This window comes from Ranitomeya variabilis, chromosome 7 (assembly GCF_051348905.1).
Source record: "Ranitomeya variabilis isolate aRanVar5 chromosome 7, aRanVar5.hap1, whole genome shotgun sequence".
Classification (NCBI taxonomy): Eukaryota; Metazoa; Chordata; class Amphibia; order Anura; family Dendrobatidae; genus Ranitomeya; species Ranitomeya variabilis.
The window spans coordinates 205,227,247-205,254,528 of NC_135238.1; the positions used below are offsets into that span (position 1 = coordinate 205,227,247).

General features: G+C 41.8%; 1 protein-coding gene across 7 annotated transcripts in view; it reads right to left on the bottom strand.

Annotated features, from left to right (window-relative positions):
* Positions 1-2,757: 2,757 nt before the first annotated feature.
* Positions 2,758-27,282, bottom strand: part of GAD1 (glutamate decarboxylase 1) — a 103,926-nt gene continuing 79,401 nt past the window's right edge. For 4 of the 7 annotated variants that reach the window (XM_077272732.1, XM_077272733.1, XM_077272730.1 and 1 more), the window contains 9 exons: positions 23,974-24,053; positions 19,955-20,009; positions 19,397-19,513; positions 19,258-19,322; positions 12,958-13,036; positions 12,667-12,816; positions 12,113-12,220; positions 10,424-10,513; positions 2,758-7,733 (listed from right to left, as the gene is read on the bottom strand). In XM_077272732.1, coding sequence (XP_077128847.1) covers positions 7,560-7,733; positions 10,424-10,513; positions 12,113-12,220; positions 12,667-12,816; positions 12,958-13,036; positions 19,258-19,322; positions 19,397-19,513; positions 19,955-20,009; positions 23,974-24,053 — 918 coding nt within the window. In that variant the 3' untranslated portion in view covers positions 2,758-7,559. The remainder of the gene's footprint in view (positions 7,734-10,423; positions 10,514-12,112; positions 12,221-12,666; positions 12,817-12,957; positions 13,037-19,257; positions 19,323-19,396; positions 19,514-19,954; positions 20,010-23,973; positions 24,054-27,282) is intronic. The other 3 variants (XR_013217789.1, XR_013217790.1, XR_013217791.1) reach the window with 3 other exon arrangements.

Genomic DNA, 27,282 nt, shown 5'->3' on the forward strand with positions numbered 1-27,282 from the left:
AATGGCGCTCCTTCCCTTCCGAGCTCTGCCATGCGCCCAAACAGTCGTTTACCCTCACATATGGGGTATCGGCGTACTCAGGACAAATTGTACAACAACTTTTGTGGTCTAATTTCTTCTCTTACCCTTGGGAAAATAAAAAATTGGGGGCGAAAAGATATTTTTTGTGAAAAAATATGATTTTTTATTTTTACGGCCCTGCATTATAAACTTCTGTGAAGCACTTGTTGGGTCAAAGTGCTCACCACACATCTAGATAAGTTCCTTAAGGGGTCTACTTTCCAAAATGGTGTAACTTGTGGGGGGTTTCAATGTTTAGGCACATCAGGGGCTCTCCAAACGCAACATGGCGTCCCATCTTAATTCCAGTCAATTTTGCATTGAAAAGTCAAATGGCGCTCCTTCCCTTCCGAGCTCTGCTATGCGCCCAAACAGTGGTTTACCCCCACATATGGGGTATCGGCGTACTCAGCACAAATTGTACAACAACTTTTGGGGTAAATTTTCTCCTGTTACCCTTGGTAAAATAAAACAAATTGGAGCTGAAATAAATTTTGTGTAAAAAAAAGTTAAATGTTAATTTTTATTTAAACATTCCAAAAATTCCTGTGAAACACCTGAAGGGTTAATAAACTTCTTGAATGTGGTTTTGAGCACCTTGAGGGGTGCAGTTTTTAGAATGGTGTCACACTTGGGTATTTTCTATCATATAGACCCCGCAAAATGACTTCAAATGAGATGTGGTCCCTAAAAAAAAATGGTGTTGTAAAAATGAGAAATTGTTGGTCAACTTTTAACCCTTATGACTCCCTAACAAAAAAAAATTTGGTTCCTTGGGTCTTCAGGTGGATTGAGAGAGCAATAAAATATTAAAACAACCTGTGTGTTTATTTCATTAAAATACTTTGCAATATTGTGTGTGTGTTTTTTTTTAACCATTTCATACAATTGGATTAATAATGGATAGGTGTCATAATTGACTCCTCTCCATTATTAATCTGGCTTAATGTCACCTTACAATAGCAAGGTGACATTAACCCTTCATTACCCCATACCCCACCGCTACACGGGAGTGGGAAGAGAGTGGCCAAGTGCCAGAATAGGCGCATCTTCCAGATGTGCCTTTTCTGGGGTGGCTGGGGGCAGATATTTGTAGCCAGGGGGGCCAATAACCATGGACCCTCTCTAGGCTATTAATATTTGCCCTCAGTCACTGGCTTTACCACTCTGGCGGAGAAAATTGCGCGGGAGCCCACTCCAATTTTATCCGCGATTTAACCCTTAAATTTAATAGCTACAGCGCCGAAATTTTGCACATACACACTACTATTAGTAGTGTGGAATATGCAAAAAAAAGGGGGATATGACATGGTTTACTGTATGTAAACCATGTCTCATATCCTGTCGGGTTTAGACAGGAGAAATGAAAAGCAGGCAATTGAATTACCGGCTTTTCTGCTATATCGCGCTGAAGTAAATATAAAAATATATAGATTTCTCATTGACTTGCATTGGTTTTCGTGTTTCGGCCGATCCCCCGACCCCGACTTTTCAAGAAGATCGGCTGATTTCACTCGACTCGACTTTTGAGAAAAAGGAAAAGTCGCTCAACCATAATCCTAACCCTAACCCTCGACCTCAAAAAAGGAAAATTCGCTCAACCCTAATCCTAACCCTAGGGATCCTAACCCTAACCCTAACCCTAGCTATTTCTATTTATAGTGGGTTTTCTTGTTGATTTTGATGATTGGCAGCTGTCACACACTTCTCAGCATGCGTTTCAAAAATGCAAACGCAGGAAAAAAGGCATCTAAACGCGGCGTTTTGCCGCGCTTACATGCGTTTTTTTCACCACCTGCGTTTGCGTTTTAAACGCTGCGTTTTTAAACACAAATGTGAAACTAGCCTAAGCTGTAACCGAATTAGAACATCATTAGAGCAGATAACAATGTGTAACAGCTTAGTAAAGTATATGGAAGCACTGGGTTAGTGCAGAGAGCGAGATCTCTCTCTTTCTCTGTGAATGTGGCAGTGTAGGGTTTGTGTAGGCACCGTCCTGAGCTCATGGCTCGGTATGGGTAGCATGAAGAGTGCATTATACCCTGGCTTACAGGGGACAAAGTTTGTTGAACTGTAGGAAGGAAAAGGATCCCAGGTGTACTGGGGACTGTACAAGAAATCGCAGGGGCAGAGGGAGCCAGTGAACGTGGGGATAGTCCAGGAGGAACGGATAGCGATGCTGAGGGCGTGCTGTACTAAGGAAACAAACAATGATAAGTGTTGTGCCCACTACTGTGTGCTACAAGCTGATGAACTTGAACTATTCAGTAAACTTTTGCTTCTGAAATGTGCCGTGTGTCCCCTAAGTTATGTTTGTCGGCTCTTGAAGATGGAGGTCTGGAGAAAGTGGAGGCCTGCGGCCTACAAGTGAGCGGGATCCATCCCACACATGATGAGACACTGGGACTGGGACACGATTTTCCTGTAAAGTCCCGGGTCGATATGAAGCATCAGCTCAGTCATGACTACAGCCGGCGATCACTTCACAGAATCCACCTCTACATGCTGGGATCCCACAACCTGGACGTTTAGGAACAACTTTTGCTAGAATTTTGGTCTTTTGAGGGGACATTAGGGACCATTCTGAGCCCTTTTGTTTTGTCAAGGGAGAAGATTGTGTAGCTGTCACACCCGGACCTGGTGTATCAAGTTCCCTCAAAAGCTACTTACCAACTTTAAAGACAGAGTGACACGGGCTGCGGTTTTAAAGTAGATTTTATTGAAAAATTAAAACTGCATTGCATATCATCTTTAATAGTTAAACATCTCTTGTAAGTCACAGGATAGCAAGAGTCCATCGATCACACCACACCAGATCGCTCACGTTCACACATACTGTGCCCTGACAAATCCAAATAATCCAAATTTGGCAGTGTGACTATTGCAACAATCCCTGACATTCCTCCTGAGACAACATGGAGTCCTTTCATTTATCAGTCTGGAAACATATAAAGTTTTCATATATGGATTTACTGATCAATGGGAACGTGTCCAATGTACGTCTGATACTGTCTTATTTAGGTATGGAAATGTCAAACGTTATGATTTGGGGCCTAAACATCAGTACTAGATGCCTAATTATAATGGAAAAGAGCACTGTGAGATTTAAAGGGGTTTTGCTTTAAGGGGTTTTCCTTTACGAAACAGCGCCACTCTACATCATGGCCTATTAGAGTTGAGTAAAAAGATTTGCAGGATGATGATCCATAGGCCATGTCCATTGTCCGGGACTGCCAGACTACAGCCCTGCGAACCTTCTGTTACCTGCCGTTACCTCTTCTGACTAGTAGGCCCGGTACAACGTCATGCGTGCGTACATCACGCCAGACCTACTGATCAGAACAGGTAGGAGAATTGCCCTGCTGGACCACCAATGGTCTGTAAAAAAAAAGCAAGAGTGATGCGTTTTATTGAAAAAAAAAAACCACTTTGGGTAAATTTAAATAACTTCTAAAAGAAAAAAAAACTTTTTTTGTTGCCCGTAGCAACCAACGACATTGCTGCTTTGATTTTTCAGCAGCAGGAAGCTGCTGCGTGATTGGTTCCTGCACTGGTTGCTATGCAGCAGGCTGCCTGACAACCTGTGTTAGGCCCTGCTTCCTTAGTAACCAGTCTGTCTCACTTCTGTCTGTTTTTCCAATATCTACATGAACTTTATGAAATATTCCAGACTGATAACTCCACTGCAATGAGTCCTGCTGTGTTTCTGTACATTGGCACTTAATCTTTTATAAGTTTAATTTTTTTTTTTTTTTTAATATAATGTTTCACTTATGACATCACTATGTGCTTTCACCTACTAGGATGAAGAAAGCGAACATATTGTGAAAGTAGGACAAAGCCTTTTGACAGACACTACAGGGTGGAACACAAGATTGTCACAACCAGTTAAACTTTAGGAGACATTTTGGCACACGACATTATGGGAGATGAGTACGGGTGTAGAAATCTACTATTTCAGACAGTACTTGACCAAGTTATATAGAGATTAAATGAAAGTGGAGAAGTTTCGTACGTGATTGATGATAATGTATGGTACAGCTACCGATCCCAGGGTGTCGGCAAAATGAGGGCCCATGGGAATAGGTGGACAGTATGGCTACTATAAGCTTCTAACACAAGCTGCCTATACCAAAGTGACCTTTGTCTCTCAGTGGGGTGATAGTGATCCCTGTGTATCTCTACTTCTTTGTTTTAAGTTCAGATATTTAAAGAAGACCTGTTACCAGGCCAAATATTGCTCTTATTTGATCCCTGCTGTTCCCCTTAATATTCTGTTTTATTCTTTATTAAACTCCGCCATACGGTTCCCGAGATATGGACCCTTATATTTAGTGCGATTTTTTTGGGGTCTTTTCCAATAGGATGTTGCCCATAGGGAAATAATGCAAAGCAGCCTAAAGACACACCCCAGAGGATCCTGCCAGACATGTCCGCTTCGTAAAAACCATAAAAAGTAGCATTTCATTTTCTGGAACCGTAAAAAATAAATATTAGTAAAATTAAGGGTAGCAGTAGAAATAAGAAAAGAGCAAAAACCGGGCACTTTTGACTTGGTGACATGCTTTCTTTAAGTATAGTGATATAATAGTCCTGTGAGAAATCATGGACTATGGGTTGTTAGGGCTAAGTGATTAACCTAAGATGCTGTACAAAAAAAGATAAGGCCTTAAAGGTTCTATAGTTGTCAAACATAATATACCAAAAGAAAAAGTTTATTGCCTTGTTTGATTACATGTCCTATAAATAAAAACTATAGTAAAGAGGATTTCTCCGGTATGCTGAGAGCAGGACTGGACTGAGCGGAATTCATCGTGATCAGAGATATATACCATGCCATGATTTGATTCAATATTTTCTTAATTTAAAAAGCTGTTAAAAGGATGCCAGGACTCCGAGCCTGTGAGTCCTCATTCTTCCCGCCCACATAGACTGATTGACAGCTTTTCCTGTATATGTTTGTATATATGTAGGGCTATTGATCAATATGTATGGGCGGGGGAAAGCAGGACTCTCAGGCTTTCTCTTTAGACAGCTTTTTTTTTTTCTTATAAGAAAATACAGTATGAAACCATAGATAACCATATATCTCCGAGCTCAGCATCCACCGTTCTATCCAAAACTATCATGAGACAAAAATTTGACTGATCCACTTTAAGCTTTGGGTCACATATATTATGTTGCCCAGTTGCCACCAGTGCATTTATTAATTAACGTAATTACAGCCTGGTTTAATTTCTGTCCTTTTATTTTAGATCTGCAGCTTTTAACAAAGAAGGGTTGACATTGTCGATGGAGTATTGACCAACAATGGAGAAAACTTTATGGGTTCAAAAATTAAAAAAAATGGATATAAATCAACAAAAAGAATGTTGTGCTGGTCCATCATATTGGAATGAATTAAATTTATAAATTCAATGCTGATGAATTAAAGTGCTAGAATTGTAATTTTTATGAGGCTACATACTAGATTTTTCAAAGGGGGACGCAGTTTAACATTACTTATACCCCTTTTCATGCAAATGAGTATTAATAGAAGCTAAATCTTAGTACCCCTTGATAAACCTAGACATATACCGGTATTTCATACTTCTGAACTACATTTGAGGGCACTATAGTATAGATACAGGTTCCACTACATATTATTTTTGATTTCTTTGGCTCACAAAGACACTAAATTACAATAAACATTGTTCATAACTTACCTCAATAATATATACTATGTATATTCATATATATAAATAGAATACAATACAAATGGAAGAAAATACAAGACACCTCTTTAACATGGTAAATCTCTGCATATAAATAAGCAAGTATTTTTATATACCGTAGTTATATTTTAACAGTTAAACTGCTTTAAAACTATGACATTTAATCCCAGTACACAAAGTTTTTGGACAATAATGTACACAATCTACACAAAATAATCCCTAGAAATACAGCAAGAGTATACCTGTTACAACGACTGTGCTACTATAACCCCCAAGATACTAAGACGGGGATGCACAACTATTTACTGGTTAACGCTTTTCCGACTAGTTATGTCATGGAGAAAAGCAAATCCGAGAAAGATCTATATTGAATGCGGGATTCTATGCCATCGGCCTAAGGATTTCTCGTCTGGTGAATCGAGATCAATGACGTAAGAGAAGGCAAACGTCTGTAACATTTTTCACTCAATTATTTTTCATGTATTTTTTAGGTCTCCACTAGTGATGAGCGAGTGTGCTCGTTACTCGGGTTTTCCGAGCATGCTCGGGTGTTCTCTGAGTATTTTGGGCGTACTCGTAGATTATGTTTGTGCCGCCACAGCTGGATGTTTGCGGCTGCTAGACAGCCTGAATACATGTGGGGATTCCCTAACAAACAGGCAATCCCCGCATGTGTTCAGGTTGTCTAACAGCCGCAAATCATGCAGCTGCGGGGACACAAACATAACCTACGAGCACGCCCAAGATACTCGGAGAACACCCGAGCATGCTCGGAAATCTTGAGTAACGAGCACACATCACTAGTCACCACTAATCTTTTTCACATCTTCTCATGCTTTTATGTTGACTGTGTGGGAAAGACCTAAACAAGTTTGTGCATTATGAAGAGGCAGTCTAATGTATAGCAGATGGCACTTCTTGTGATCACTTCACACTTGTAAAGGAAGTCTGCACTCTTGCACAATACGCAAGGAGGAGGGTTAAACTTGAAGTAGTACACCACCATAAATGCTAAAACACATTTCCGCGAGGTCCTTCATCAGCTGTTTTTTTTACAAGACTTTTTGGTGGTGGCCATGGTTGACTTTAGCCTATCTCCTAGCAATTGACAAACTAGATAAGACATCATGAGTTCCATAATAAGACAATGCAGCCATCGCCTTCATATCTTTAAATCACTGACTTTTTGCGCATCATTACATTGATCAAAATGGCGTTGCAAAATGTTGTGGGTTTTTTCCTATGTGCACGCAATATTACACTAGTGAATAAATATGTATGTAGTGCACTGATGTCTCATAAGTTTCAATTTGCCAAACAAGTAAAACCTTGGCTTAGGGAGCCATTTTGTATATATCCCTGGTTTTCAGGTCTGGCATGATGCCTTCCTTACATATTAGAATCCCTGCTCTATTAGCATTTACGGCTTTATGCAATGGCCTACACTACATATGTCAAGGGCCGGCCCTGTACATAAATATTCACACAGACGTACATGTGGATACATATTACAACACTCAAGTTACCTTGGATTTTGTACATATCTGACAACCTTAACAAACACAGTTAATGCCAGTTGTCACTGTATACGTTAGATAATAATTACGGTTATACACTTCAGCAACCTATGTTTGTTAAGGTGCCAGAAAAGAGCTGTATTGAGGGAGGGGTTCCTTAAAAATGTTTCCTTTCTTTCACCAAAAAAAACAAAATACTATTCAACCATTTGGGCGATGGAGTAGGTTTCCCCAGCATAGAGAGGGTTCAGTGGATTTGTCACACTTATTACAATTCTTGACCCAATCTCTCAATTTCTTCCACCAAGAAGTCAATGTCTGATTTGGTGGCTGCAGGGTTGGAGATGACCATCCGGAAGAAGTTCGCCTTGTCTCCCTGGGGTTGATAGCCCACCATTGTTGTTCCAGATTCCATCATTAGAGCTTTTATCTTTGGAGCAACCTTGAAGAAAACAGATCCATGTTTAAATAATTGTGACTGGCCATAGCATACGCTGGGAAAATTCAGGACTTTGATATCAGTGAAGTTCCTGGAATTCATATAGTTGCCCAACAGATCAGTAGAGACATTTGCATTTTCCCACAAGGTATATACATAAATTATTATGGGTTTTCGTTAAAAAAATCATCGGCACTTACTTCTCGTATGAAAAGTATATTCCAAAAATTGGTCAAATGTCAGGATTTTAGAAGGAAAAATTGACCATGTGATGGAACAAACAATTTCAGCAAAAAGTTAGTACCAAGGGTGTAAAGCATTGAATATTCATATTCCAGAATGCTTCCTTCAGACCAGAGCTGGGCAAAGTGAGGCCCACGGGTCATATACGGCCCTCTAGCTATTCCCGTCCAGTCTGTCGACTGAGACAGCAGAAGGGCTGAAAACGGTGCCATCCACCACCCCCGCCTGTGTCCCGATATCACCGCTATTTGCATCCTCAGGATGCAGATAGCGGTGAATACATTGGTTGAGGACGGAGCAGCCGACTTCTTCTTCTACAAATCAGTGTGTGCGACTGAGACGGCAGATGAGATGACCCAAAAAGTAAAAGAGGAACAGCATCCAGTCCAGGTAATAAAAGAAAGGAAAAACTTTATTCCGCCATGAAACAATGTTTCGACCAGTGTTGGTCTTTAACAAGTACATTACTTCTGCTGTACAGAGAGCCAGTGCTCTAGAGACCGGAGCAGAGTGCCAGGGTAACGGAAGTGAGGTGAGTGCCTATTTATAAGGGGACTGTGTGGGCTCATACTGTACATTGGGTACATTGGGGCTATGTGAGGGCCCATACTGTATACAGGGGCTATGTGATGGTTCATACTGTATACAGGGGATATGTGTGGGCTCATATTGTATACAGGGGGCTATGTGATGGTTCATACTGTACACAGGGGCTATGTGTGGGCTCATATTGTATACAGGGGGCTATGTGATGGTTCATACTGTATCCAGGGAGCTATGTGATGGTTCATACTGTATACAGGGGGCTATGTGATGGTTCATACTGTATACAGGGAGCTATGTGATGGTTCATACTGTATCCAGGGAGCTATGTGATGGTTCATACTGTATACAGGGGGCTATGTGATGGTTCACACTGTATACAGGAGGCTATGTGATGGTTCACACTGTATACAGGGAGCTATGTGATGGTTCATACTGTATACAGGAGGCTATGTGATGGTTCATACTGTATACAGGGGCTATGTGATGGTTCATACTGTATACAGGGAGCTATATGTGGGCTCATATTGTATCCAGGGAGCTATGTGATGGTTCATACTGTATCCAGGGAGCTATGTGATGGTTCATACTGTATACAGGGGGCTATGTGATGGTTTATACTGTATACAGGGGGCTATGTGATGGTTCATACTGTATACAGGAGGCTATGTGATGGTTCACACTGTATACAGGGGCTATGTGTGGGCTCATAATGTATACAGGGGCTATGTGATGGTTCATACTGTATACAGGGGGCTATGTGATGGTTCATACTGTATCCAGGGAGCTATGTGATGGTTCATACTGTATACAGGGGGCTATGTGATGGTTCATACTGTATACAGGGGGCTATGTGATGGTTCATACTGTATCCAGGGAGCTATGTGATGGTTCATACTGTATACAGGGGGCTATGTGATGGTTCATACTGTATACAGGGAGATATGTGATGGTTCACACTGTATACAGGGAGCTATGTGATGGTTCATACTGTATACAGGAGGCTATGGGTGGGGGCTATGTGTGGGCTCATACTGTACATAGTTAGCTATGAGGGGGCTCATACTGTATATATGTAATTCTGCTCAATATTAAGTTACAAGATGAATATTAATATAAAATAATTAAAATTAATATGGTAATATTAATATTAAGCAGAATTAATTTCAGCTAATTGGTTCGGCAGTCATGGTTTCTCATGTGGCCCCTCGGGAAAAATTAATTGCCCACCCTGCCTCCGGACTATTTGTGCAACCTGTTCAGCCAGATATGGGACCAAGGGGTAAGAGGCCAACTACCACCTCCAAAGTAGGTGGAAAAGTGAATTATGATGAGCCTTTTTCTTTTTCTGCCTGCTCCTGCTGCAGGCACTACACTTGATGGCACTCATAAGCTTCACTGAAGACAGGGATTAATATGTGTTAAACATCCTCTATAAAATGCAGCATAATATGTTGTATCTGTAAATAGAATTGCATACATTTTACCTATGGAATGTATAAAATATATTATTATTTGATGCATCAGTCCAAATTTGTTGTGCCTGCAGCAAGTGGTCAAAACCCTGGCATTTAATTCAAGTTTTTCCAAAAATGTAGTAAAGATGCTCTGCGGTTTCCACAATTCTGAAAAACTGCAGCGAAAAAATATACAGTGGCTGAAACTTGTAGCTCAGCACCAATACTAGACATAGCCAATAACCAAGAGTTAATAAATAATAAAAAATAAAGCAGACTCTTGCAGTTGAGCAACATTAGACACTTGGGTTAGAAAGGTATTTTTTTTTATTCTAGAAACTGCTCCATTCTTGTGCCGAATATTATCTACATACGCAACAAATCTCAGTATAAAGGAAATACTTCTTAATCTGATTGATATAATTAATTGATACAACTTAGAAACCATACCTTATGAAGTTTTTCTTGTCTTTCCTCACTTGGAGGTACATCTCTGAGACTTGGGGGGATGTACCAGAAACAGACATTGGTATGTTCAGGCTGTAAAAATATACATGTCCAGTTCAGTAATCTAGTAGTTGACAACATACTGTAGCTCTTTTTCTTATGTCACCAGTTACTGTCATGAAGTTTAGAATGTAAGAAGATTGAATAAAACATACCAAGAAAGACAATAGGACGTAGCCTATTTGTCAATATTTCTAGGCAGGTTTAAAGAGATCAATCATCATTTCAAAAGTGGAAAATGTGCTCCCCTGAGTATTCCAGGTTTGTTGTTTTTGTTATTTTTTTAATCCTCCATATGGTCCCATAGATACAAGCCTTTTTATTTACTGCTATTTTTATTGTCTTTATCAAAGTGGCATGGCTCACATGATCCTCTGGGGCGTGTCTTTAGGCTGACCTGCTTTATTACTCCATGACCAACGCCTCCTTGGTAAACAATACAAAAATTAACATTAAATAAATTAAAGAAAAAAAAAAACAAAACAGAGCCCCAAACTCCAAAAAATACTCAGGGGAGCAGTGAGAATATAATAAGAGCAAAAAATGTTCACTTTTCATCCTGTAAAAAGTGCTCTTTAAGTCAGGCCCACAGCCCTGCCCCCTTTTGATATCCCCCTACTCCTCAAATGAACCACCTTACACTTTACGGGAATGCCACCAGACCACCTGGAGTTTACATAAATCATGCCCCCTTTTGCAGGGCTGGGGTTAGGAGAAGCAAACACGGCAATAGCCCATGGCCCCTATCCCCAAAAGAGCCCTCAGCCTTTACAAGCTAGTAATTGCACTGATGATGCCAGTCTTTTGCATTATCACTGCAGTTTTTGAGTTTAGAAGTGTAAAAGGACCATTGATGACATCGATGACATGGATGGAACTGAAGAGGAGAGAGACTGGTGAGTCCCTTACACCGTGTATGTGTTTTATGCAGTGTAGCATGCAGTGTGTGTATGTAGCATATTGTGTGTTTGTAGCATGGAGTGTGTGTAACATGCAGCGTGTTTTAGCATGGTGTTTGTAGTATGCAGTATATACGTAAGGCCGGGGTCACACTTGCAAGAAACTCGCATGAGTCTCGCATCTCTAAAACCCGGCACTGCTGCCGGCACTCGGGACCGGAGTATGCGGCTCCATGTAGTTCTATGCAGCTGAGCGCTCCGGTCCGAGTGCCGGCGGCAGTGCCGGGTATTGAGATGCGAGACTCATGCGAGTTTCTCGCAAGTGTGACCCCGTATGGGGGGCAGATTGATCCATTACCGATTATTCTGTCCCCATCATTCCTTGCCAACCTGTGTAAAGACGCCGGGAAACAAACACCGGACAATCTGAATATAGTCGATCGGCGCTCAATCAACAATCTAAAATCAGCTCGTGTAAATGTAGCCTGTATGTTTCTGTATGTCACAATGCATTAACATTTGGGATTCTGCTTTGAATTTTTGCCCAGGGTGAACACTTTGTCTAAAAACTGCTTTGCTCTATTGGCCCAGTTGGAAATTATGAACATTGAAATCTAAAAAAAATGTTGCAGATCAGAATCTGGAAGAAGCTCCCAATATATTTGCCATAAGGGGTTCTTCCATGGTTGTCTGCAAAAGTTGTAATATTCACTTCTAATATGTGACCACTTACCTCTCCTTTGAAGACCATCTCAAAATCTTCCCGATTGCAGATCTTCGAATATAAATATTCTGACAGCTCCAAGCATTTGTTGATCTGCTGTTCGAATCCCACAGTGCCCTGTTGGGAAGGAAACAAACGAGAATTGACTAAGACATAGCGTAAGGAAATGAATGAGTGAATGAATGAATGAATGAATGAACATGTTGCTTACTTTTTGGCCCCATCCCCAAAAATTGAAGGCTGCAGCATTGGCCGCTGATTAGCTGCATCACTGACTTAATGCCACCAACAGAGGTTGATTCTGGCAGGGATGTATCACTGATTGTGGAGGAGCAGCACTGATCCGGGTGGTAAGTATTGATCCTTTTTTGATCTCCCTGGGCCAATTAAAAAGGAGTGGTGCAATAATGAACAACCCCTTTAATTAGAGGTCGTCAATCTAGCTTGAGGGCACAGAAGCTGCTATGTTTGCTGCTCGGTAAGTCGCCTCCAGATGATGATTTACTACAATTTAACGTTCCCTTAAAGAATACAATATTGCTAATGTAATCAGAAGTTTTTACCTTTGCTTTCCACATCAACCAGAATTTAAATATATCCACATGGCGGCCACATTGTATTGCTTTGTCTCCAGTGTCGTATGATATGTCATATTGCTTGTCTTGCTGGAAAAGGTATCCTGCACACATTTGATTGCATCCTTGTAGTATACCCTAGGGAAAAAAATAATATTGTGCAAAATAATACTAACTACTGAAAAAGTGCTAACTATAATATTTCTATGTGCAAACATGCATTAAAAATAATAAAACTAGAGCTAACGCGTTTCACAATCATCTTATACAAATTCCTACCTTTTCCCTTAAGAGAATTGCAGAACATTGGAGTAATACACCCATCATCTTGTGGGGATTCCAAGTTACCGAGTCAGCTCTGTAAAAGAAATGTAACGGCAATTCTAATCTCAGACCACACCAAACATGACATCTATCGTACGTCTTGGAAATCTCTGCCACAACAGTCTCTAAATATACGTTGACGTTATCACACTTTAAGAAGATTGAGTCAGTAGCAATTTGAAAACAAAAATCTCTAAATCGAGTTTAAGGGGCTTAGGTTCTCCATTACATTTTTTTAAATCATATATAAGATTAATTTGTCTGGGTTCCGTCCAAATTGATTTTGACCAAGATTCCCCAGATCTCATTCTGATGGACCATCTATGAGATGCACTGGAGAAAACAAATCTGACCCATTTCTGAGGACATTTTAAGAAGGCCTGTCACCAGTTCACAATTGGCCAGTTTATACTCATATTTTATACCAGTTGCTCCCTAGAGTACTTATTATTTTTTTTAATCTGCCATACAGTGCTATTTATTATGGGCTTTTACCAAGGAGGCGTGGCTCAGAGGATTTTCTGGTCTTGTGTCTTTAAGTTGCTCTGCATAATTAACTTGTAATCACCGCCCCCTTATTAAAGACTGTTAAGATTAGCATATAGGGCACATTAAATAAAATGCCCCATATCGCTGGAACCATATGGAGGATTTCAAAATAAATAAATTAACAACAGATTACTCAGGTGAGCAGCGGTAATAAAATAAGAGCAAAAACTGGTCACTTGTAAACCAACGGCAGGTCTTCTTTAATGGATGATTGAAAGAAGCTGTGTGATATATATAAACATAAAGAAGACTTTTCCCAATTTTTTATGTTGAACTGAAAACACGATGTAATAGTGGCTGCAGAGCGGAATACAACTATTTTTTTTTTTTACATCTCCCCTCTCCGTTGCGTGGATATTAGCCATCAAAGTATTTGGCACTTAATAAGTTAACTTTTTATTTGTCCATGTGGGTGTTATCAGACAGTTTTCACTGGGGGCGTGTACTTCTTCCCCTGTATGATGCTAACCAATGATAAGCAGGTAGTTACAGGCAAACAAGAACACGCCCCCACCTTAGCTCATAGCCAATTTCTCAGTGTGTGAGATGTATAATGACAGATAGCGGTAGTTGGAGTAGCATTTCTGGCTCGGAGCATGGAGGCGCACACTACTGGTCTGGTAAGATGCACCGAATTCATTAAGTGGCCTCTTAATGAATTCGGCACAACATACTCCAGTGAGTCCTTCACTAAATCTGGGGTGCGCAAGGTCAGACTTAATGAATCAGGCCCTATAAGTCTAATATTAGGCTTAGTGGTCCATGTGAAAATTGCAAGATTTCAGATTTTTTTAAATTTAGTGATAAGGAAAATAAATGTAAAAAAAATTAAAAAATATAATTTATTTTAAATATATGTAACATAAAAACCTGATTTAATCAATAACTAACTTTCAGATTTGTATTGCTTACACCACCTCTTAGTCAGGTTCCTTTACACCAGAATTTTGTGTCATTAATGAAACTGGTGTATTTTAAGACTTCGCTTAGCTCTTCAACACTTTTTGAAATTAACGAGGAGGACACAAGAAGTGTTTAAAAGACGTTATTAATTTTGGCTAAGTTTGTGGGAAAATGTTGGTGCCATTTTCCTAGTAAAAATCTCCTACTTCTCATTGTATCAGTGTAATCTCCTTGCGCTTACGACTTGGAATGGGTGGCATACAGCGGTACAAGCTCTAAAATGTGACCTTTAGCTGGGATAATTGGTTTATGCCGTGCTTATCCCTATAGACATTTCTGTACCATGAGAGCAGAATATATGGGTTACAGTCTTTCTTAAGGCTAGTGAAGAAAAGTAAATTGTGATTTTTTTTTTCCTATGTAATTCATGTGTGCTGGTTCACTAAGCTTTCCTACGTATTCACTGACTTTTCTTTTTATAGCTTGAGGCTTCCATAACCGAAAAACATGCTTCACAAATGAATATACAATGTGCATCCCTTATATAACACGCAGCAGCAACGTGTTCAGATTGTCCCTTGCCGACAGCGCTTCCACTCTCACAGAACAGTCCCGCTTGATGTTTATAGCAAGAGATTGTGTCTCCGCTATTATCTCAGCAACCTTATTCTTACTGACATTTTTTGTCAAGTTTCAGTGGGGCAAATAAAGAGGTCACGTCGCGGTTGATTTTCCCCAGGCAATGGAAAAAAAAAGGCGCGGGAGTAAGTTTGGTATGTCAGCTGCTGTCCGATCAATACATGCTAATGAGAAGAGTGATATCAAGCATGTCACTTTGTATCTCCTGATAATAAAGATACAGTATGGCAATGTCTGCACTCTGCTCTTGTTATCTCTACCGAAGATGCAAAACTTGACTTTTTCTCACTTTTCAAAATAAATTCTATTCAAAGGTCATCGATGATGGTCAGTGTAAAGTCCGATGATAAATGTGTGTTAATGCAGGTGATTGCAACTGCTTTCCTCTTTGTGCATTTACTGATGCACTCGCTGCAGACAGATAATAGAACCTTTATTAAATAGTTCAATATTTTTACCCTGCTGATCAATATTTTTATAAATAGAATCTTTAGAACAGAATACATAATATATTAGCAAATCAGGCCCTACGCCTGCAAGTAGAAAGGGCCGCAGTTAGTATAGGACACTCCCATTAGACCTAATAACATAAAGAAATTGGAGCACAACCATCCAGAATCAACCATGACAACATTTATTGAAAAATATTCAAAAAAAACAGGCTAAGCATAAAACATCAAAATTGCAGTAGCTGACAAAGAAAATGGTTTGAATACAGGTGTAAAGACACCGACAGAAGAAAATCCAGCTCACCACCCGCGATTCCACACTTCTGGAGCACTGATAGGACCTGGGCAGGGGGCATCATCCAATGGAGAAAGCAGAAAACTCCAAAAAAGTGCTTTTTATTATCCAAGGTACATGAAGCAAAGATTACAATTGTGTGCTCACAAAGAAGAGAATACAGGCATCTTTTCACGCATTTTAAGCGACATGCGCTCTTTGTCTAGAACCTTGCTTCATGTACCTTGGATAATAAAAAGCACTTTTTTTGGATTTCATCTGTGAGCCGTAAAGACACACTGTCCACAGCAAAGAATTATTATTTGTGGGGGGGGAGAACCATTAAGAACCAGCAAGTTACATAAAGTGCTGGTGCCTATCGAGTTAATATACTGCTCATACATGCCTCCATACATGCGCCGACTCATTAGTGGCAGGTTTGGAGCCCTATATAAAGTTGAGAGCTACAAACAGTGAATCACAGCCCCCCTAGGAAGCCCGTACAAAACGTACGTTGGGGCTGGCTGCACACTGTCCTTTGTGGGAACTATGGGTAAGACCTAATTAATAATAATATCTGTGTTAATCATCTCTTAAAGTGATATACACCTCTTATATATGATTAGCTACCCTTTTGTAGAAGTGATTTATTTTGCAATTGGATATTATATTAATGAAATAACAGGCACTAATGGTTAACTTTGTTGGAGGCATGTATGAGCAGGATATTAACTCGATAGGCACGAGCACTTTATGTAACTTGCTGCTACATAATGGTTAAGTTTTGCTGTGGACAGTGTGTCTTTACACCTGTATTCAAACCATCTTCTTTGTCAGTGACTCTAATTTTGAAATCAAAATGGGGTAGAAACCGCGCTTAAGGAGAACAAATTAGTGATGATGGAATGATCCAAAGACAAAATATCCCAAGACGAGTAACAATACTACTCCAGTAGAAGGACGGTATTAGTGACAGTCAAACAGTAGAAATACACTCATTTACTGAACTGCCCACATCGACAATTTGCAATCATATCACCGAAAAGACAACTGTGGCTGCTAGCTTACCTAGGTGTGTGAAGTGCTACGGGGTGCTGATTGCAGGCTGCAGGTACCCGGGGCTGCGGCCCTGTCTGTGTCTGGCAATGAAGCACTACTTGCGGTGCACTACTGGAGGTATGTTCGTCTGATTGTCCGGGGTTATGGCACTGGCTGTACCGGATAGTGGAGCACACTTGTGGGACCAGGGGCGCTCTGGCCGGTAGCGCTTCCCGGAATACCACGAGGAATGAAAAAAGATGGCTGGCGTGGTATTCCGGGAAGTGCTACCGGCCGGAGCGCCCCTGGTCCCACAAGTGTGCTCCACTATCCGGCACAGCCAGTGCCATAACCCCGGACAATCAGACGAACATACCTCCAGTAGTGCACCGCAAGTAGTGCTTCATCGCCAGACACAGACAGGGCCGCAGCCCTGGGTACCTGCAGCCTGCAATCAGCACCCCGTAGCACTTCACACACCTAGGTAAGCTGGCAGCCACAGTTGTATTTTCGGTGATATGATTGCAAATTGTCGATGTGGGCAGTTCAGTAAATGAGTGTATTTCTACTGTTTGACTCTCACTAATACCGTCCTTCTACTGGAGTAGTATTGTTACTCGTCTTGGGATATTTTGTCTTTGGATCATTCCATCATCACTAATTTGTTCTCCTTAAGCGCGGTTTCTACCCCATTTTGATTTTATATTAAGTACACGGGTGGGCACTACCCGGTTTGATTCCAGCAGCTGAGGAGTATTGTGTTTTTGGGAGAGCGCCAGTGTTTCGATATTCTAGACTCTAATTTTGATGTTTTAGGTTTAGTCTGGTTTTTTTTGTATATTTTTCAATAAATGTTGTTATGGTTGATTCTGATGAATATTTTTGTAGAACCATTTAGATAATTTTCACCAATAAACTGAATTAAATAACGATATTTTACATTGACAAACAAAAGCTGTTTGGTTAAAGGGAAACTGTCAGCAAGTTTTTCCCTGAATCCAGCGATGTGTCACTTAGTTTATTGGGTGCAGCAGTTGTGATACAATCCCTGTTTTCTCTGCTGCAGAACTAACACAGCTCAAATGCTGATCTCTGTATAACCCCGCCCACACCACTGATTGGCAGCTCTTTTTGTGTACACTGTGCATGGGCAGAAAGCTGCTAATCAGTGTTGAGGGTGGGGTTGGACCAGGAGGCACTAGACACGTAGTCCTGTAGTGATAATGTCCTCTATGAGAGAGCTGTTGTCAGAGTAGTCTCTGCCGAACAAATGGTTTGGAATCTTCTCGCCATCTGTCGGCGGAATGTCCACATTAAAAGCTGAAATTGGCATGTGTTGTTCATTTTATTGAATGTGCATGGGGGCCTTGAATCTGGAGTCTTGGAAATCATATGGATAGATGTAATTGATAAGGCATAAATAAAACCAGCTAGCCCATTCCTGGAGTCCTACATTGATTATAGAAATCAGTGCAGGAATGGGAGATTACATGTCAGAAGTAGTGATGAGCGAATGTGCTCTGATAACGTCTTATCCGACTATGCTGGGGTGTTATCAGAGTATCTGGACGTGCTCGTATATTATGTCCGAGTCCCCGCAGCTGCATAATCTGCTGCTGTTAGACACCCTGAACAAGTGAGGATTCCCTAACAAACAGGCAATCTCCGCATGTGTTCAGGCTGTCTAACAGCTGCAAATCATACAACCGCGGGGATCAAACATTATCCGAGCACGTTCGCTCATCACTAGTCAGAACTAGCCTTTGGTTGCGCAGCGGTAACATTCTTCTGGCCAGCAGAAGAGAGTGGCTTGAGACTTTGCTAGGTGTATGCCGTAAAACCACTTTAGTTGAGCTCTTATGCAGAAATTGGGATTATCACTAGTGATGAGTGAATATACTCGTTACTCGAGAGTTGCCGAGCACGTTCAGGGGTCCTCCGAGTATTTTTTAGTGCTTGGAGATTTAGTTTTCATCACGGCAGCTGAATGATTTACATCTGTTAGCCAGCATAAGTACATGTAGGGGTTGCCTGGTTGTTAGGGAATCCCCACATGTAATCAAGCTGGCTAATAGCTGTAAATCATTCTGCTGTGGCAAGAAAAACTAAAACTCCGAGCACTAAAAAATACTCGGAGGACCCCCGAGCGTGCTCGAGAAATCTCGAGTAACCAGTATATTCGCTCATCACTAATTATCACTTTTGCGAGTGCTGTAGTTAATAAATTTTGTAAAGCATTAACTTTTGGCACTGCTTTCATACTTTCCAATGGCATTGGAAAGGAAGGCTATACAATATTTCTAAGCTATCATGGTTGCTCACATCAGATATTGTGGTGTCGTATGAACTAGTTCAGATTCTTTGTCACATGCTTAGTAAATTTCCAATTTTCTATTTACTTGCCTTTCTATCCCGTTCAACTTATGACGATGCTTCCTGGACATGAGCAGTCCTCCTCCCCATGCAGCCTGCGCCAAGAAAATACGATCAGTCCATTACACGGCCTCACATACGAAATGACACTAAAATGCCGATTACTTACATCTACATGGAGCCATAGGTTGTACTTTTCACATATATCGGCTATTTCATCAATGGGATCAAATGCTCCATATACTGTGGTCCCAGCCGTAGCATTCACATAAAGGGGAACATGGCCCTGCAAGGAACACAAGAATAGTGTAAGTATGTGCAGAACTCGGGTTAAATCCAGAAAGTCATCTACTTAATTTAAAAAACGAACAACCACACTTTCGGAACTCGCTCAATATTGGTTTTAAGGGTTTGTAAAGTGTAATCATCATGTATTGAAAAATAATACGTTTTTATATAGAGTAATTGAATGAAATAATAAATGAGTATCTGCTTCTTTTCCAGGAATAGCGCCCCCCCCCCTGCTCCTTACACTGTGCCTGGTATTGCAGCTTAGCTTTATTTAAATGAATGGAGGGGAGCTGCAATACCATACACAGCCCATGGTCTACGCTTGACAGCACTGTGTTTGCAAAAAAAAACAGATCATTGTCTTCATATATACAAATGCTTTCTATAGTCATACAGAGACAATTAGCGACACACAAAGATTACAGAAGATACATACCTTTTGTTTAGATTCAATGATTTTGGCCTCCAGGTCTTCAGGAATGATCTTCCCTCTGCAATTAATATAGTAATTGACGAACATGTAATAAAACAGACTTATCATGAGACTTTTAGAACTCTCTTATTGGACAATATGCTTTATAAATGTGGGTTTGGATTTCTTTTTCCCTTCATTTGGGAATGCATTTTGTGTTTGCTTGTGTGATCTTTGTTTGATGTTGAAATTTGTTTGTTGATCTGGGACATTTAGATAAACATGTAGAGAGTGGGAAATCAGGAAGGGGACAGGGACTTTTTCACACAACTGTACTTAAGCTGCTATGTGCCCTATGCAGATTCCTGAGATTTAATGGGGACAGCAGGACGGAGCAATGGGGCATAGTGAACGGAGCCAAGCCACTGTACCCAGACCATCTACATAGAACACACCGCCAACCAATATCATCCGAATCCCAAATAGTACATATGGCCCTCCAGCAAACCTTAAGATATGAATACAGACTACATATATTACCTCCTAAATAAGTACGTAGACCCCAGGACAGACCTCAACCATAACCACAGGCTATAACCTCACTGTTCACAGATGCCACATCTGACCCTCTTTATATATACACATCACAGACCAGTCCCCCACATTTAGATCACAGATAAAACCCTGTAAATATTGCAAACCCTAGAGTAGACCCCCTAAAAATGTAAAGCTCTATATCAGACTGCCATGAATTTATAAACCCTAGATCAAACCAGACCCCAAAGTGTGTCAGTATAAGTATCTATAAAACCTCACCATCCCTTCCTGGTGCCTTGACTGGACTTGGGGTACCTCCTGGCGCTGCAGTGCATGCCTCCTTATATTACCACTTCTGGCGACATATCTCCCAACCCTGAACCCCCACAGCTCATGCCTCCCATTAGTACCCCCTCCTACCGCTCCCGATCTAATATGAACTACCCCAATCTTTCCAACATAAAACCCGTGCCCCTGATGCCCACCCCCTGCTCCCTCTCTCTGGAGCACTCTGGAATGCCCGCTCAATCTGTAATAAGCTTCATGTGATTCATGACCTTTTTCTCTCTCGCAATCTTGCCTTCCCCGGCCTCACAGAAACATGGCTAACACCCTCTGACACCGCCTCCCCTGCTGCGCTGTGTTACGGAGGCCTCCACTTCACCCACACCCCTCGCCCCGGCAACAAACATGGTGGAGGAGTGGGTCTTCTCTTTTTTTCTAACTTCACCTTTAACCCAATCCCACCCCTACCCTCCCTTATCCTCTCCTCTTTTGAAGTCCACTCTGTCCACATCTACTCTCACTCCAACCTCCAAGTGGCCGTCATATACCGTCCTCCGGGCCCGGCCACTGCCTTTATTGACCAATTCTCCACCTGGCTTCTTCACTTTCTCTCTGTTGACATTCCCACCATCATCATGGGTGACTTCAACATCCCCACTGATACCCTTCAGTCAACAGCCTCCAAACTTCTGTCCCTTACTTCATCTTTTGGACTTACTCAGTGTTCCTCTGCAGCCACCCACACAGACGGACATACACTAGACCTGGTCTTCACCCATCTCTGCTCTCTATCTAACTTCACCACCTTCCCTCTCCCTCTATCTGACCACCATCTGCTCACCTTCTCATACCTGTCCTCCTCACCGGTCACACATGTCCAGCAACATGCGCACCCCCGCAGAAACCTTGCACACCTAGACACCCACACACTCTCTGACTCTATCCTACCACTGGCATCCATATCCTCACTCCACGACACAGACAGTGCCACTGCTTTCTGCAATGCCACTCTCGCATCAGCTATTGACATGGTTGCCCCTCTCGTTCTTGGCAGAGTGCGACGTATCAATAGACAACCCTGGCACAATAACACCACTAAAAAGCACCAGCAAGTGTCCAGAGTTGTAGAGCGGCGTTGGAAGAAAACACATTCGCAAGATGACTTCACTGCATTCAAACAGGCAACACTCGCTTTTAAATCTGCTCTCACCTCTGCTAAACAGGCCTACTTCACAACCCTCGTATCTTGCCTATCCTACAACCCCAAACAGTTATTCAAAACCTTTAATTCCCTCCTCCGCCCCCACTGCCTCCTCCAACCTCCCTCATCTTTACTGAGGACTTTGCCACACACTTTTTAAAATAAGATCAACCAAACAAGACGAGTCTTCATTGTTCAACCACCACAACCCCTTTGTATACCACACCAATGCCCAAACCCCATAACCTCCCTATCCAACATCACTGAAGGGGGGCTTAATTGTCTTCTCTCCAAATCGCACCTCACCACCTGTGCACTTGACCCCATCCCATCCCACCTCCTTCCCAACCTCACCACCACTCTTATCCCATCCCTATCCCCCCTCTTCAACCTATCACTAACTTCTGGCACCTTCCCTTCTGCTTTCAAACATGCCACAATCACGCCTATCCTTAAAAAGCCAACCCTCGATCCAACTGCTATTACCAGCTATCGCCCAATATCGCTGCTCCCATTCGCTTCCAAACTCCTGGAGCAGCACGTCCACTCTGAACTTTCCTCCCATCTCTCATCTAACTTGCTATTTGACAATCTACAATCTGGTTTCCGCCCCCATCACTCAACTTAGACAGCCCTGACCAAAATCACTAACAACCTACTTACAGCCAAAGCTAACGGACAATACTCTGTACTCCTTCTAGACCTTTCCTCTGCTTTTGACACAGTTGACCACTGCCTCCTACTACAGATCCTCTCCTCCTTTGGCATCAAAGACCTCGCCCTATCCTGGATCTCCTCATACCTTTCCAATCACACATTCAGCGTCTCCCACTCCCACACTACCTCCTCACCCCACCCTCTCTTTGTTGGAGTCCCCCAAGACCTCTGTTCTAGGACCTCTACTCTTCTCAATCTATACACTCGGCCTGGGACAACTCATAAAGTCTCATGGATTCCAGTACCACCTTTATGCTGATGATACTCAGATCTACCTTTCTGGCCCAGATGTCTCCTCCCTACTGTCCAGAATCCTGGACTGTCTATCAGCCATATCCTCCTTCTTCTCATCTTGCTTCCTCAAACTCAATGTGGAGAAATCTGAACTCATCATCTTTCCTCCATCTCATAGATCTTCCTTACCTCACCTATCTATCGCATTAAATGACATCACGCTTTCCCCCGTACTGGAAGTCTGCTGCCTCGGAGTAACCTTCGACTCTGCCCTGTCCTTCAAACCGCACATCCAAGCTCTTTCCACCTCCTGTCACCTCCAGCTTAAAAATATCTCCAGAATCCGTCCTTTCCTCAACCGTCAATCTACTAAAATTCTTGTGCATGCCCTCATCATCTCCCGCCTTCACTACTGCAACATCCTTTGCATAAATCAATAGTAGTAGTTGATATAAGAAACTTTGCAATATATCTTTATCAGGGCAATATGCTGCTTTCTCCATTTATGAGCCACTTCTCCTCCCTCCTGCCTTTTGAGCTCATTCACTCTAATAAACAGTTCAACCCCATCTTGCTCTAGATAATACAGGCTGACAGCTCACAGAGGTATCAAGATACAGATCATATTGAGGTCTATGGAAAGAGGAGGGAGGAGATGAGAGGAGAAAACAAGCAGAGGCAGAGGGACTGAGATGGTTCTGCTGTCTCATTTAGTTTATCCCAGTGCAGGGTTCACATCTACACAGCTCAGTACTTGTGTTCAATGTATTCCATGCCTATGCTGTTTCTGTGTGTTACATAAGGAATGGAGCAAATGTTCTTCTGACAGTGTGCACAGTGTATGGGAGACATCAGAGCAGCTTATCTCCTTACACCAGCACAGAGTCCATTGAAAATTAAAGATAAAGCCCGCTGAGTAGAAAACTGATGAATAAGCTATTATTCCTCAGTTATTCTGAAAAGTTATATGAACATAGTGTATACTGTAGGCAACCTTTAAATACTTATGGCTAGCAATGTAACTACGGTATATTATATGTTACATTTTCAATCTAAAGTAATAATTTACCTTTCATTAGATTTTACCAGGATCACATTCTCAGTCCCAAATCCTAACGCTGCTCCAGCCTTCTTCATTGAATAATGACTCTGAAAAAGTGTAATTAATATATAGTGTATAAGAGTATGGAGTCTGGACTTAGTTAAAGTACAGTGCCGGGTAACTTCAACTATTTGTTTTTATTTACAGTAGGTTACAGTTCTACATATATATGTATAAATATACATACACACAAATCTAAATTGATTTGTCAAAAAAAAAATCACTTTTTCAAAAACTGAATATCTTATTTTTGGGTTACCATGACATTCTATACATTATACAGTATGTTTGTAAAAAAATAATCTAAACAATATACATAGAGAACTTCTTTAAATAGAATTTGTTATCAAACATACGATTTCTAAACAGTTTTAGGTTCTGATTAGTGATGAGCGAGTATACTCGAGTGGTCTCCGAGTATTTGTTAGTGCTCGGAGATTTAGTTTTTGTCCACTGTAGCTGCATGATTTACGGCTGTTAGACAGGCTGAATACATGTGAGGAATGCCTGTTTGTTAGGGAATCCCCACATGTATTCAGTCTGTCTAGCAGCAGTAAATCTCCGAGCACTAACAAATACTCGGAGACCACCCAAGCATGCTCGGGGAGACCCAAGCAACCATGCTATTCGCTCATCACTAGTTCTGATTTGTCAAAGTAATTTTGCCAGAATTTTGACGACTTTCAAAACTTCCAAAAATGTTGTAACTTTTGGCATTTTCATGCCAGCTTCTCATAGCTTTGTCAAAATGGGCTGGGCTGGGACAGGGGTCGGTAGGTACGTAATGATACAGATCATCTAGTTCATAACAAACTATGGCAATCCTTCTGCCAGAAATCTTACTCTAGTCAGAGATTAGAGTGAAATGTTTGTGTTATGGAGATACCACAACAGAGACTGGCCAGAAGATTGCGGCATCTTGCTACACATACCCCTGCACTGATTAAATTTGCTTCACTTTCCTGTTAGCAGTGCAGGTTTTCCTTGCTCTTTTATTGCAAATGATAATAAATTCTGTTTATCTCCTGGAGCGCTCTGTTCTGAATTGTCTCAGCAGTTCTGTGTTGGCCACTCCCCTCTGGTATATATGCTCACCACTTGCAGTTTGGAGTTGCCAGTGATAGCTTACAACTTCCTGGTTTGGAGTTGAAGGAGACTTCAAATTAGGAGTAGTCGGTTGATGTTGTTTTCAGAAGATTTCTGTGTGAATTTGGTTTGTGTGTTTATACTTATTCTCTTCCCATTTGGTTTGTCCCTCCTATTATTCTCTTGATTTCCACTTGGTTATTTTGTGAGTGTATTTGTATGATTGTGGCTTTCTTTTATCCCTGTCTGCTTTCCCTGTCTGTCAGGTTTGTGTTATTCTATACACTTCAGTCATACGTCCCTGGGTGTGGGGGGGGGGACAATTTAGTGTGCATATAAGAGCATAGCGAGGTACAAGACCCCGGCATCACCACCATCAGGGATAATCTGGACAACAGGCATAGCCGAGCATCCTCCTGTGCGGAGGGCAGGGAAGGAGCGAACTGCCCAAAAAATCCTCCTACAGAATTGTGACAATCACTGGCCCATACTGTTCTGGATCAACTATGGATCCTGCGGATGCTCTGGCTGGGCAGTTACAAACACTTAGCCTAGATGTGGCAGACTTACAGGCAGTTGCCTTGCAGTGCCCATCGACTCCAGGCTTGGAGTCCTCTGCTCCCGGGCAACCCCTGTTGGAACCCAGGATAGCCTTGCCGGATAATTTCACTGAGGGTACGGCTAAGTTTGTGGGTTTTAGGGAGGCCTGAAAACTATATTTTAGGTTACGTACCTTTTGCTCGGGTACCAAGGGACAGCAGGTGGGGACTGTAATCTCTCTTCTACAAGGTGACCCCCAAGCTTGGGCATTTTCTCCCCCACCTGATTCACAGTGACTTCCGACGGTCAAGGTATTTTTTTTAATGCTCTGGGTCTAATTTATGATGACCCGGACCGTGTCTCTCTGGCTGAGTCGAAATTACGATGGCTTCAGCGATGAGACCGGCAAGCAGAGGAGTATTGCTCCGAGTTCCGTAGGTGCTCTACGGATAATAGGTGCAATGATCCTGCGCTCTATAGCCAGTTTTAGCAGTGACTCTCTTAGAAGGTGAAAGATGCCTTTGTTCTATATGGGATCCCTGTCTCCCTGAAGGCTGCCATGTCTCTAGCAGTCCAAGTAGACTGCCTTCTACAAGGGAGACAAAAAGAGACACCTCAATTTTCTAGGGGGTCAGGTATCAATGGAATCTAGGGCTGAGTCAACCGAGGAACCAAAGCAGTTGGGTAGGATGACCTATTGCACTAGTCCTCGTGCAGTTTAGGGCAAATAGGGAATGTGTTTTTTTTGTGGCAATAAGGGTAATTTTGTGGGCATTTGTCCATTCTTATGTAGTCGCAAACAGCCGCCAGAAAACTAAGGGGCCTGAGTGTCAGGGAGGTTGTTAATCTGGGTGTACATATTTCCTCTGTGGGTAGGTAGCAATCTTTTTACCCGCCGAGATCCATTTAGGTAAAATTAGGATTTTTTTTCAGCCTTTTTGGACAGTGGGACGTGGTTTAATCTGGTTGACACACGATTCATCCAGGACCAGGGTCTCAATCCTCATAAATTGTCTAGTCCTATATCTATGATAGGTCATTCAAGATATACATCTGCAGGTAGGGGCCATGCACTCGGAATCTATTGATTGTTATGTGCTAGAGAGCTTGCCCTCCCCTGTTGTTCTTGAACTACCTTGGCGGACTTTTCAACATCCCGTGGTGGACTGACAGACTTGGGAGGTAGTAAGGTGGAGCGATTACTGTCAAAGACACTGCTTGTGTGCCCGTTTAGCCAGGGTTGCTACCCGGGCCCTGCTGCAATACCTGCCTTTTGAAGATGTGTTATCGGAACAGGGGAGTCAAGAACTTCCACCTCATCGACCATATGATTGCTCCATTAATCTAATTTCTGGGGCCAAGTTGCCTAAGAGAAGGTTATATAATGTTTCAGGTCTGGAGAGACAGGCCATGAAGGACTATATCACAGAAAGTCTGGCTAAGGATCATAGCAGATCCTTTTCATATCCCGTTGCAGCAGGGTTTCCTTGCTAATAAAATAGATGGGGGGTTACGCCTCTGCATATATTTCTGAGAGCTATATTGGATCATGGGTTCGGGATCCATACCATCTCCCTCTCATTCTGGACCTCTTTAATCAGATCGTCAGGGCTAAATGGTTTTCCAAACTGGACCTCATAATATCATCCA